This window comes from Ixodes scapularis, unplaced genomic scaffold (assembly GCF_016920785.2).
Source record: "Ixodes scapularis isolate PalLabHiFi unplaced genomic scaffold, ASM1692078v2 PGA_scaffold1__304_contigs__length_218370807, whole genome shotgun sequence".
Classification (NCBI taxonomy): Eukaryota; Metazoa; Arthropoda; class Arachnida; order Ixodida; family Ixodidae; genus Ixodes; species Ixodes scapularis.
In genome coordinates, this window is record NW_024609846.1 from 191,564,244 (window position 1) to 191,578,017 (window position 13,774).

General features: G+C 44.9%; 1 protein-coding gene across 1 annotated transcript; it reads right to left on the reverse strand.

The window, feature by feature from the left end:
• Positions 1-536: 536 nt before the first annotated feature.
• On the reverse strand, positions 537-1,418 carry LOC115332886 (the record flags this gene model as incomplete). Its single annotated transcript, XM_040212063.3, has 1 exon — positions 537-1,418. A coding segment is annotated over exon 1 (882 nt), but the record flags the coding sequence as incomplete, so codon positions are not given.
• Between the last annotated feature and the right edge of the window lie 12,356 nt (positions 1,419-13,774).

A 13,774-nucleotide genomic window follows, 5' to 3' on the forward strand; every position in this document is an offset into this window, starting at 1 on the left:
AACTACTACAGTTTAATGAATCCTTTGAATTGGTCTGAGCGATAATAGTAATTGCCGTCACTATTGCAAGTTTAACATGTTCCCAAAGAAAATACTGTAAAAAGCTAATTAACTTCTTTCTTAACCGTTCAGGACGAGTATAACTCGTCTGCTTTCCCGGGTTCACGGATCAAGCAGTCTGGACGAACCAGGCTCTCTGATGGCTTAGCTTGCGGCTCTGCTAACAAAGCTTCATTATCAAGGCTTCAAGCTGTTCATGAGCACAAAAAATAAACAAATGAATGAATGAATAAATAAAAATGACACCATTTATTTCAATTTTTTTTTGCTTTCCTCTTGTTTGTTCTTAAAACCTTGATTATGAAGGCAGGAAATGTAATTTTAAGGCAAGAGTTAAGTCGTTGAGGGACAACATGAACCAAAACTAATAATTGTTAATAGATGATGATGACAACATTTAATTTGCCCATAGATGGGGTCAGGGAAGAGGGAGTGTTGAGAGAGCCTCCCCCTCTCCCCCCTCAGTCGGCGGCCAGGAGTCCTTGTTCCTTGGCGGCGGCCTCGGCCATCTGGACCAGACGGACCTGTTCACTCGGGCCCGAGCTGAGCTGCACGGTCTCCCACTGCTCGGAGGTTCTAATGTTTAACATTAAAGTTTGAGGTCTATTTCTGTTGTTTTTATGTTTTTTAAAGGGGCAGGCCCAGACCATATGTTGCAGGTCGGCCCTGTCCCCGCAATGCTTACACGCGCTGGAGTAAAGCCCCGGATAGCAGTGGCTGTACGCCACGGGGTTTGGAAATGTGTTAGTTTGAAGAAGGCGCCACGCCACTGTCTGCCATTTGGACAGAGTCCTGTCTGCTGCGGGGTATTTAGCCCTTCCCAACCTGTAGTGGTTAATCACGTCCCGAGAGGCAACCAGCCTGTCTCTGTCCGACCGGCGGAACGAGTGCGCGTCAAAGATGTTGGTGACGTCGGCCCGGTCGGTTAAGCCTCGAGCCGCGTCGTGCGCCTTCTCGTTCCCAGGGAGGCCAGAGTGAGCTGGAGCCCGCACGATTTGAACTTCCCTAACTCGATCTCCATAGAAACCGGTCCGTAGAATTTTGAGTGCCTCGGACGATATGCATCCCCTCGTGTAATTTAAAATTGCCGGCTTGGAGTCGCTTACTATGAATTTGATCCGGGAGGACGAGGTCATTGCCAGTGCAATGGCTGCTTCGTCCCCGACCTCGGATGAAGTCGTGAAGACCGTGCCAGAATTAATTAACTTGCCCTCTCGATCAACTGCCGATGTGGCCATGGCGTCGCGACTACTGTAATCTGCGGCGTCCACGTAAACCACGTCCTCGAGGTGTGCGAACCTTTTATCTAGTGCTTGTGCTCTGGCCTGCCTGCGTTCCGCATTGTGTTCGGGGTGCATGTTTCTTGGTAATGGTGGGATACGTATATGCCCCTTGATATCGGGTGGAATGTCGTGTTTTTTTTTCCGAATCTTCCTTCGTAGTTGATATGTAGCGTCTGGAGGATGTGTCTGCCAGTCGGACTCTTGGTAAGCCTTTGCATCTGCGCTATCCTCTGTGCTTCTACTAGCTCGTCTAGCGTATTGTGCAATCATAGTACTTCAAAGCGCTCGTTGGAGGTCATGATTGGTATGCCAATTGCCTGCCTGTAAGCCCTTTTTATTAAAGCGTTGATTTTATTGCGCTCATCTGCCTTGAGGTCAAGGAAGGGAGCGACGTAGGTTACTCGACTCAGGATGAATGCCTGGACCAGCCTGATTAAGTTGCCCTCCTTCATTCCGTGATGCCGATTGGCTATCCGCGAAATGAGGCGGGTGATTTGACACACTTTTTTCGAGTGTTCTGATTGTCTCGATGTTGTGGCTGTTCTCCTGAATTTTCAGGCCGAAGACCCTAATGCTGTGCACCACCGGGATGGGCAGCCCCCGCAAGCGTATAGCTCAATTCGTGGTTTTTCGGTGGTTGCTTCCTTTTTCTGTCCTCTCCGGGTTGTTCGATAAAGGAGCAGCTCCGATTTTTGTGGGGAGCAGCTTAAGCCTTTCGGTTCCACGTACCCTTCCACCGCGTTTATTGCCTGCTGTAGTGTGTCCTGCACGTGCCCGTCGCTGCCGCCAGCCACCCAGAGTGTGACGTCGTCAGCATACAGGCTGCGATTTAAACCGTGTATTTTCTCTAAGAGGCTGGGTAGGCCGATCATAGTGACGTTGAAGAGGAAAGGCGAGAGGACAGAGCCTTGCGGCGTGCCTCTGCTCCCCAACTCCAGCTCGCCGGACTCAACCCCCCCCCGACTGTCAGGGTGACTGTCCTGTCAGATAAAAAATTCCTGATGTAGTCGTAGGTCCTTTCACCTACCTCCAACTGTTCTAAGTTCTCTAGAATTGCTGCGTGTTTTACATTATCAAATGCCTTTGTGAGGTCGAGCCCCACAATGGCCCTGGTGTCTAGCGCGGAACATTCCTCTCCATCTATAATTTGATTACGGAGCCTCAGCATCATGTCTTGAGTCGAGAGCCTGGGCCGAAAACCTACCATGGTATGGGGAAAGAGTCCCTTCTCATCCATATACTTGTTTAGTCTGTTTAACACTATGTGCTCCATTAGCTTCCCCACGCATGAGGTGAGCGAGATGGCCGCAGGGTCTCCAGATGTAGCTTTTTGCCCGGTTTCGGTATCATGATAACCTTGGAGGTCTTCCATTGTGTGGGGATTTTACCGTTCTTCCAGCACTTGTTCATGTACTTGGTGAGAGCCTCGATGGAGTCGTCATCTAGATTCCTCAGCATCGTGTTTGTTACCCTGCCCGGACCCGGAACGGATTTGGTGCGGAGACCTAGTATCACTCCCCGCGCCTCTGCCATCGTAAATGGATGGTCAAGAGTCTCATTCGAGGCTCCCGCGTATATTCTAAATTGTTCTTTTGGATTAGTCCCGATGTATCTGTTGCGGACTTCCTTGATTAGGTCGTCGTTCGTGCCCTGGTAGGTGTGCAGAATTTTACTTAGATTGTGTTTCTGCGTGGTCTTGCGTTTATCTGGGTCGATTAAGTATCTAAGGATATTCCAGCTTCTTGCAAGGCCCATCTGTAGTTCCATACCATCGCACGTGCTGTGCCAGTTTTGGCGCGACAGCTGGTTTGCGTAGTCCTCTATTGTTTTATTAAGGATCACTAGACGTTGGCGAAGTGCGCGGTTTAGTTTTTGTTTGTTTAACCTTTTCTGCAAGCCTTGCTTCGCTTCCCAGATATGCAGAAGCTTAGCGTCGGCTTGTGTTAGTTCAGCTTCCTCCGGAATGTTCTTTGTTGCTTTCTGTACGCATATATGAAGCTGCTCGACCCACGATTCGATGTCCTCAATCTCGTGCGTCCATGTTTTGTCCTCGCATGAATAACGTTCGGCTGCTCTTAGTTCCCTGAACTCGTCCCACTCGATGATCTTAAGCTGCCTACATTTTTTTGAATTGTGGGGGCCCGCTTCTAGTTTTGTGGCCACTATATAGTGGTCACTTCCTAGATTTTCCTGTGTGTTTAGCCACTCGGCTTCCTTTTTAGCGTTCTTTGTGAATGTTAGGTCCGGTGTGGTGTCCGCACATACGCTGTTTCCCAACCTAGTGGGGTACGCGGGGTCGGTGACCAGAGACAGCCCCTCCTGCTGGGCATCCAGCCAGAGATTCCGCCCTTTGATCATTTCCCGCTTGTATCCCCAGGCTGGGTGGTGCGCGTTGAAATCACCTACTATCACTAGTGTTTGGCGCTTTGCAATGTCTAATGTCTTGCGAAGCAGGTTCGCGAATCTATGTTGCTTGTGTGGGTTGCTGTATACGTTTAATACAAATAGGCTTCCCATGCCACTTTTTTGGCTCGAGATGATCTCCACGAGGACGTGGTCCACGGTTGTTACGCCGGTATCGCGCCGCATAACCGGTAGATTACGTCTAACGAGGGTCGCATTTACTTATTTGCCATTCACACACTATAATGTCTTCCCGGGCACATTTGCAGCACATAAAGAAATAAAACAAAAATTATAGATATTGCACATAGCTTGAGTTGGAGTCGCAATGTCCGGACTTCTTTATTTGATTAGACATGGCAGAATGGAAATTAAGTTTGCGAGAAATGCGCCAGGAGAATGAATGCACTGTGGGGGTGCTTTAAGACACACTAGAAACGGTTTTTTTATGGTTATTTGCCTTTGCACGTCGTGCGTACGCATGGTTAGCCGAGGCTTGAGTGCGGGCTTTTTAAACTTACATTTTGTCTAGAAAGAAGCAAATATTTATAGTCAATATCAAGTTCTCACTTGATTCTATTTTTCAATGTTTTTACAAAGAAACTAAAAAGCTGAACATACTGTATCTCTCTGCCGATGTTTCCATGATCGTAGTTCCTATAGTAGTGTACTCAGTGAGTACGGCTGAAAAAAAATTAGATTAAATAATAATCTCGTCATAATGTCACATACGCATTGTGAACAAAAACCCCTTTACTGGTGTTAAATGCAAAAATAAAAATGAACTTAAAAAAAGTTAGAGCAATTTAGTATGATCACAATTCCTCTATTATATTGGAGCATATATAGGCTTATGCGTATTACCCTCGGTGATGAAATGTTCCGTAAACTACCGAAGTGACATCAGCATACTTGAGGCATTGCCAGTGTAGCGATGGTTTAACAATCACATTGAGTTTTGAACTATTACAATAATGAAGTGGTGCAACATCGAAGTTAAATCGCACAAATCACACGAGTAAGTTTTTCTTTCCAATAAACAGGACAGTTCACTTACACCTCAAAAAGTCGTAAAAATCCGCTGTTTCAAAACATATCGTCATAGTACCGAAAGACAGTCAGGCTCACACGTGTTCGAACGAAGCTGTTGTTGTCTTTTTGGAACATATTAACAGTATTAACCTGAAAGACTAGAAATTACTAGTATCCCGTTGATGTTTTTATACTACCGTACAGTAAGTTAGAGTGACATCGTCACCGCACATGTCTCAAACGGCGTGATTCAAGTGTGCATCAAGTCTATCTCAGTACGATTGCTTTAAAATGTTCTGCACACAGCTTAAAAGGAGGAAAGAAGGCACTTTAGTCGTCGTTTCTTTCTACATATGCTCGAACGGAGGTCAAGAAGTAATATCTTAGATACACGACTTTCTGCTTAAGCTTTCTATTGAGTAACCCAACGTTACTTTTAAGATGTGTTAGTTTTGTTTAAAGTAACCTCTTCTAGAACACTATTGAAGATTAATTATAAATATGCTGCTTGTGTTTCGTGAATGGCGCTTTCGTATTGCAGTTGTTTTCGATAGTTAATATATTTCACTTGTTTAGTATATATATTTTTTTTTTCTCTAATGGCGTTATGTAAATACATTTTTGTACACTATAGTCGCTGAGACATCAAAGTAAGAAGAGATTAGGTTGTGCGCATTCTTCAGCTGCTCGGAGTAGTTTTTGCAAAATGTGTAGTCGGGGGAAGCACAATGCTTCTGGCGTCTGAAACCAGTACGTATTGAAAAGAAGTATATTTAATATGTTATTCACCAACGTATATTTTATTTTAGCGCTTAGATGATTGTGAAATGCAACAAGGCTGTTTAATTAAAAAGAAATATTTTACGTGTAGAGTGCGAAACACAATCACTATCACAATTGGCTGTGAATCTGTGAATGAAAGTACCCTCGGGTGCTCTTTTTTAAACATACATGTATGTATGCGCCTTTGTGATATTGGATACTTTAATGAATGGTGCCATTCCTATATTTAACCCACGTCACGAGTGTTCTCTATTAAGCTTCCGCCGCATAGAAAGATTTACAAACTAACAAAAAGCGCAATAAATATTTGAAACTGTCATCTCGCCAACGACTCGTATCGGACCTTACGTTACGCTCCTTTAGGGATTATCACCAATGTCAACTTGCTCGAAATAAATAAGACGAAGCAAAAAACATGAACATAGAAGTCAGCTTACTCGTGAGATACGTTTCGGTTTCATCGCCTGAAAATAATTTTAGGATAATATAAGAAACACAAAGATGCTGCTAGGAGGAATAATCACATTCGAACCTCATGCACAAAGATACCCTGAAACGATTTTCATAAACGGGACCTGCGACGCTATTTGACCTATTCAAACAAAACCAACTTTGAAAGTATTTTAACACTACTCTTCCCGTTGTTCAATTTAATAATTAGAAATTCAAACTATCTCTACATGGTTCCCACGGACGGCACAGCCGGAGCTTATGTGATATGTCAGCGACATTACGAGGTACTGACATAGTTTCGGCTTCGGGATCGGCGCCGGCAACGTTGGCCGCTGCTGCGTTGGCTGCGTCGCTACGGCCTTCGCGGCGCAGAGTGTACATTTCTTTCTTCTGGTGTAGGGTCGCGGTCGCAGTGGTGAAGTCATGCTGATTTTCGCGATGTTCGACTGCCGAAGCAGAAGCCGTTGTCCTCTGCAAAGCAGAGTAACGCTGAGCCAAATGAAAGGCTGGACCGTTTGCCGAAGGTCATAACGCGACAGTCTCAGCGTACAAGGCTGCTGTCCGAGAAACGCCGACGCCTCTGACTTGCTCGCATACGTCGGAAGAACATTAAGAACCTGGACAACGTTCGTGTCTGCAGTCGTCACGTTTTTACCGGAAATATGTTGCTCAACCGTATGTGTATTGCTGAATGCTTCTGTTCGCACCCTGTGCGCATTACCATAGCGGCCGCGGCAGTATTTGGTGTCTGGCAGCATCAAGCTGCAGGGATTTGCTTTTGCCTTTCTCGCAGCGTGTCTGCAATTGCGTAGTGTTTGTAGAATACTTGTGCCAATGGAGTTGTGGCGGCGGCGCCACGTTTACTCAGCTAACATGCCGACAATTGAGATACAGCAACTACGGGCATTTCTCTTTGCTTGCAGGCAAACCTTCGGCTCTTCGGCTATTATAAAGACGCTTGTTTTATTGCCTGTCAACCCGCCTCGCTCAGCACGACTATAAGCATTGATCGGAGAGACACCGCCGTCAGACTTTTCACTCACCTACTCGTGAAATGGTTATGGGCACCCAGGGCCTTGAAGGCCTTCATCTGTCGCAGCGACACGTAGTTCGTTGACAAAACCAGGTCAGTAATTATGTGTCATGCGTCGTAGCTGGTAGCACGTCTGCATCTGGAGTGATGTCCGCGCCGACGCGTGGCGTGTACGATTCGATGCCGTCGCACATCTTCACTCTAGACTGACTCTACGCCCACGAGGGCCCACAATTGCTCTTAGAAACAGGAAGGGCAGAACTTATGGCAAATGGCTTTCGCCATCGCGCTGTATAAGCGATACCAATTCCGTAGCGAAGTCGCAATCGAGCGGAGCACATGCGGTGAAGGCAGGGTCAGTACCTGGCAATGGCGGCCAGGCGGGCGGGAGTAGAACAAGCGACGTCACGTGAGAACTATATATAGAGAAAACGTCAAGTAAACGTGGTACGAAAGCAACATTCATACATTTCCCTCGATCTCTAGTGTGATTACGTCACGCTCGAGTGTGTTCTTTGTTTTTTTCCGGCTGGCGCTAGCTTCTTGAGCATTCATATCTTTCCATGAAACGTGCGACCCGTCGAGAACCCCCCCCCCCCCCCCTCCCCTTGTAAAATTTGATTTCCAGTTTTAAGTGGTGATGGCAAGGCTTCTCTGCCTCAGAGCAACTTAAAAGGTGGAATTACTATGCGTAGACGAATTCTTATTTGTAATTGGGATTCGTAGTTTATATGCGTATATTTCTGCGTTGAAGCACTTCTGAGACAAATCACTAGTGCAAGCTTCTCCTGTGCTGCTTAGAATCAATGGTTGCCTTTCGCAGCCTACAAAACGCTCACTCGAGCTTCTTTATCATGCCGTATACTGTTGACGTCCGCGACCAAAAGTGCCGCTGTGATCAACCCTAACGATTGGCCAAGCGCCCAGTGTGACGGATCTACAGGGTGAAACAAGGAGACGGTAGGCTCTTTAAATCGACCGAAAAATTCGGTTTCTTAACCTATCGCGCTATGACTTTGTGCAGCGTTGCCCACAGATGGTGCATTTTTTTGTAAAATTTGCAAAGATTGAACTTACCTGAGGAAAAGGTAAAGAAAGAAAAAGGCTTAGTTCCTATGGAAACTCAGCGACGCCACCGGTTTTCAAACAACACGGCGCCGTTTCGCACGGGACACAAGAGATGGCGCAACGAACGCCGCCAACGAACCAGCATACGGCGCCGAGAGCCGGCGTATTTAGCAGACAAGGAACTGCAGTTCCTCGTTGTTACCGCGCCTGTTTTTGTTTTTGCGACTGTCGCCGCCTGCGGAACGCGCGTCGCTATTGAGTCGAAAAGTTCGTCTGCTAAAGACGCTGGCTCTCGGCGCCGTATGCTCGTTCGTTGGCGGCGTTCGTTGCGCCATCTCTTGTGTCCCGTGCGAAACGGCGCCGTGTTGTTTGAATACCGGTGGCGTCGCTGAGTTTCCATAGGAGCTGACCCTTTTTCTTTCTTTACTTTTTTTCTCAGGTAAATTCGCTCTTTGCAAATTTTACAAAAAAAAATGCACCATCTGTGGGCAACGCCCCTTAGCAAAAAGAGGCCGTACTTCAAACGAAGTTGAAATATATTTAGTACGAATATTCATTTTGTATTTATTCTGTATTATTTTGGCCGCATTCGAAATACGCGCGTAAGGTATTCAAAATACATTATAAATATGAATCAAAAAATATTTTAGATATACCAAAAATATTATTTCTTCACACTCAAGATGCCAATTGTGCATTAAAAACCGGTTACACAATTTTTTTTCTTTATTTTCGATTTTTTCAGCAAATGGTGTCCCTGTGGTATTTGAAGGCACTACTAAATACATCTCACAAAGTTAGAAACGAACACAAACACAAACACCATGACGCACTGAACAGCTCATTCACAGTCCCGTTGACTGCTCTAGAGCCTTATATAGCCTACATATTGAAGGTAATCATTTTTTCGGTGACCACCTCTGCGCTTATTAAGGTTCCAAGTATTCGATCTTCTCCTCGGGAGTCTGTCAAACGGGAAACAGTGTTTTGAAGTTCGTGGACGATATCTCTTACTAAAAGGCATTGGTACAACTAAGAACAATTCGGCACAGTCCCTAAAACAATATCCACACAAACGGCTCATAAAATACATGTTATTGCTTCTCTGCGTAGCACCACTCAGGACGAAGCGAATCAAGGCAGTTTCTTCACTTTAAAATACTGTAAACGACTTTATTTTCGTGAGGACCTAATTTTCGCAAAGTTGGCGAATCGCCTACAGTTCCGAAAAATAGGTCCCGTGAACAATTCCAGCAAAATGTAAAAACATTAAAATCTATATTGCGATCCCAGCGCGTCGCGAAAATTAGAATTTGCGACTTATTCCAAAACTCCAACTTCGACCTAAATCGCGAAATATTGAGCCCGCGAAAAATAAATATTTTACAGTAGTTGTTTTGCCTTTCCTTTTTAGTAGTTGACTATTTAATATGGTAGTTAATGTCACTGTATTAAAGTCACTATTCACATAACGTACAATGGTGAGTATACACGTTCAGTGAACTAACATTGTGCTAACAAAACCACGCCAAACGTATCTGTTCACAGCACCTGCTGAAGCTTTCCAGCATCAGCAAATGTTGTGGTTGTAGTTCCCGAACCCCGTTTGTGATTGGTGTGCAAGGAACTGATCAGGTGTGTTCTTTATAGAAAAAAGGAAACAATAACATAAACTGGGCTGATTTATCAGTGCGATGCTGCGCAATTCAATTGACAAACTAATCAAATGTTGTATTTAGGCGCTTCAGTGTACTCCATATCTGCTTGAAGTGAACTTCAGAAGGGGAGCTTTTCAATATTTTGGTAGTTTAAGTCAAACTACCAAAGTATCCCTTACAAAAATGATCAATGAGTTTCAATTGAGATTCTATTCAGTTGAATGACTTTCAATTGAAACTCGTTTCATGTTTTTGTAAGGGTATTGCAGTAAAAAGGTGCTTAGAGTATAACACAACAGTATTTACGATTTTCAGGTATTTTAAGAGTATTCTGCACGTATTTTTGATTGCTCCATTTTTTTAGGGTTGGAGTATATTTTGCATGAATTAAATAAATATTTCAAGAAATATATGTGAAAGGTATTTTGTGCCTATTAATTTAGTATTTACATATTTCAAAACGTATGAAGGGAACTTCAAATGTAGTTTAAGTAAAGGTATTTTAAAATGATCTTTAGAAGTATATTTTAGTACTAAGTAAAAAAAAAAGAAGTTTATATTTTCGGTATATTTTTCGTGTACTTACAATTATGAACTGTATTTCAAATACACTCAAATTAGAATGTGGTATATTTCAAACGTATTAGTTTTCGCTAAGGGGCTGCACAAAGTCATAGCGCGATAGGTTAAGAAACCGAATTTTCCGGTCGATTTAAAGAGCCTACCGTCTCCTTGTTTCACCCAGTAGTGGGATAATTTCTGCTTTCGTTGACGAAACTGAGAGAAGTGTCAGGCTGTCAACTTTACGGTGTTAGTTTAAGAACAAGATGATTCAAGCTTCTACCTTGCTTTTTACACACACCATTTAAATCGTCCTTCGTAAATGATAATACTGGTCGTAATGTCACGTGTATGAATCATAAGCGGGCGTACGAGCAGGGCGTCTTTTTCGAACGGCCAGCCTCCATTACGCGTTCGCTGCTGTATGTAGTGCTTTGGCTTGCACAAGCAGACGTCGAACCCTTTAGACGCCTAATAGACTGATCTCACCAAGCGTTCGACGCTTGCGCGTGGCAGCCATAACTTTAGGTCACAGGGTGCAATTGGCAGTGCACGAGACTGCTCGTGCCCTGCACGCACAGAGCTCCAGGGAGGTTGTCGCACGCGCAGAAAGACTAAAGTTCCCTCGATGCATTGCGGCAGCGGTGCGTGGTCACACTGGCTGGTGAGATCGGTCTATTATTATTGAAGGTAGAACGATGGCGTTAAGGCTCATTCACACAGACCCGTTTTCTTACGTTGCGTTACGAAAAGTCACCGGGAAATCTGTGCTTCGTATTAAGCGTGGCTACCAATTCAAGGCGATAGCCTGGCACGCGATACTCGAGACACGAATGTTTCGGTGACGACGAGCTAGGACGGTGAGTTACCGTGGAAACCAATGACACAAGGCTCGTCGTCACGTAAGGTAAGGAGTTGAGATTGGTTCAACTTTTAAAACTGGTTCGCATTAGGATGCCTTAATGTCCTTCTGTATAGAGTGGTGCCACCCTTTGTAGTACCCGATGCCGACAGCCCGCGCTCACGGGGAAAATACAAAGAAATCGACGAAAACAAAAAGTCGCCATAGCGCAGCCAGCGCCACAAACACGTGCGGAGACACGCCCTTTCACGCGCTTCTGAACAAAAAATAAAAATTGAAAATGTGGGACAAAATGGCCAGAAGTCTCCACCCTAAGAAAAGCGCACATCAAGGCACCCTAGTTTGCATAGCACCGTTTTCTTACGTTACGTCTAAGTCACCGAAACATTCGTGTCCCGAATATCACGTGCCAGGCTATCTCCTTGAATTGGTAGCGACGCTTAATACGAAGCACAGATTTCCCGGTAACTTTTCGTAACGTACAGTAAGAAAACTGGTCTGTGTGAACGAGCCTTTAGAGGCAGGACAACGAAAATATTCCCTGCCATCTTATTCGGAGTGCAAGTTCCTCTACATCTTTAGCAGAGTATGTGGTGACGTCAGAACGGCGAGCTTCGACTGCCTCTGACTGGAAGGATAGTGGGTAGACCTCACATCGAGCTGCTGCGAGGTCTACTCGCTATCATTCACTCAGAGCCAATCAGAGCTCGGCGTTTAGAGTCACACCAACCTCTGCAATAAAACAAAAACAGACGAACTTAAGCTCTGCATAGGACTGTCGCACCCGGCTACAAACGTGAGCGCATCCACAAGACGCGACCATGTAATGTTGGCTGCGGCGTCTGCAAGACGCTACCTTAAAGAAGGCGTCCCAGGGATCGATCAGGTACAAATCACGTTCAAATGCTAGCTTGTGTCAGCTTTCGTTCTTGCGCGTAAAATCAAATTTTATAAAATAAAAACATTTATGTAAAGCACGTGGTCGTTAGCTATACTGTCACGACTAAAATAGCTGGAACATGAAAAAGTAGCGCCAAGCTCCCCGTATGGTCGCCATTTTGGCTTCGGAAATGAGCACTTTCCCTTTGACCTCACCATTGTTGGTGTGGCCATCTAGATTTTCTGGTGACGGGTAGCTTTATTGAGACGTTTCTTGTATACCGAGGTTTTGCTATCTACATACGGGCAAAATAACCTGCATCTTCGTACCATCACAAGCGGTATCGGTGCTTCGTGGCACTAAAAAATAAAGTTACTGTTTTGAAATGCGCAAAAGAGAACAATAAAATTGTAAGAGATCCGTGGCGATGGGCATGATTAATAAGTTGACTGCATACACAGTGCCAAAGACGCTTATATTGGCGAGGAACGGGTTCACTACGTTGATGCTTCATTGTGATCTTGAGGCGACTGGATTAGATTACCCCGTCGAAACTTCGAAGATTTGAAGAAGCCGAAATGGAAATTGCCATGGCAACGAATACCGGCTAGTCAATCGCTTTGCGATGTTTTGGACGTCCGTACATTAGTGTTTGTTTGTGTTTGGCTAGCAGGCGGGGAAGACAATAGTGCTACTCTCCCAGGATGCACTCACTTTAGCCACAACCAGCCGGTATTTCAAATATGAAGCCGCTATCTCCGTTTCGTAAAACGCTCTCAAAGCTACTGGCGCGAGCGCCTGGCTTCATCTATAGTTTCGTTTGAGCGGGAACGCGTGCAAATGATCCGCGTGATCAAACCAAATGCTCGCGCCAGCAGTTTGTACAATGTTGTACAGAATGTTTGAAACAAAGTATGGGCGACGTGCGCGACCAAACGCGACCCTGTGATCGGCAGTCCCGACTGGCCTGACGCTCACCCTGACGTCTATATTTGGATTAATTTTGCTTTAATTAACAGAAATAAGAACAACGTCAGAGTGTCAACTTTGACGGCGTTGCTTTAAGAATACGATGACTGAAAGTTCCTTCGTACTTTTTACACACGCCATTGAACTTGCAGTTCGCAACTCGTGATAAGTGGCCAGGCATACAACTTGTGGCATCACGGCGAAGAAAAATCCGGGTCATGACGTCACGAAAAGAAACCATATGTGGGCGCTACCAAAACATCTTGACGCTAATAGACAGCGTCGTCTACCCCACAAGCATCAAGATGGCGGCGCTTTAAACAAAAAAGGTCTATAGCATGAATTCACTCTGACCTTTGTAAGCCGCGGTATTGTTTTTTTTACACGAATGCCACATTTAAATGACTTGTCGAAACGAAAAGAAGATTTTGTTAGTCAGGGACTTTTTAAGGCTAAAACCTTCGCAAAATAGCTTGTGCGTTCTTCAAATCCCTCACCGTTGAAACGGAGGCCACTCAGTGCAGCTACATTTTAAGGACTTTTCGCACCGCGAGATATTCTTACAAAACATGCCTGTGAGGCATCATACACTTATGTGTGTTCATAAACATTCATTCCCGACTTTTTCAAACACAAGACACTTCAATCTTACAAAAAAGAAAATGTCGAATATGACCATAGAAAAGTGACCGTTTCGTGTCACAATCAGGGCATAGAATCGTTGCAAGC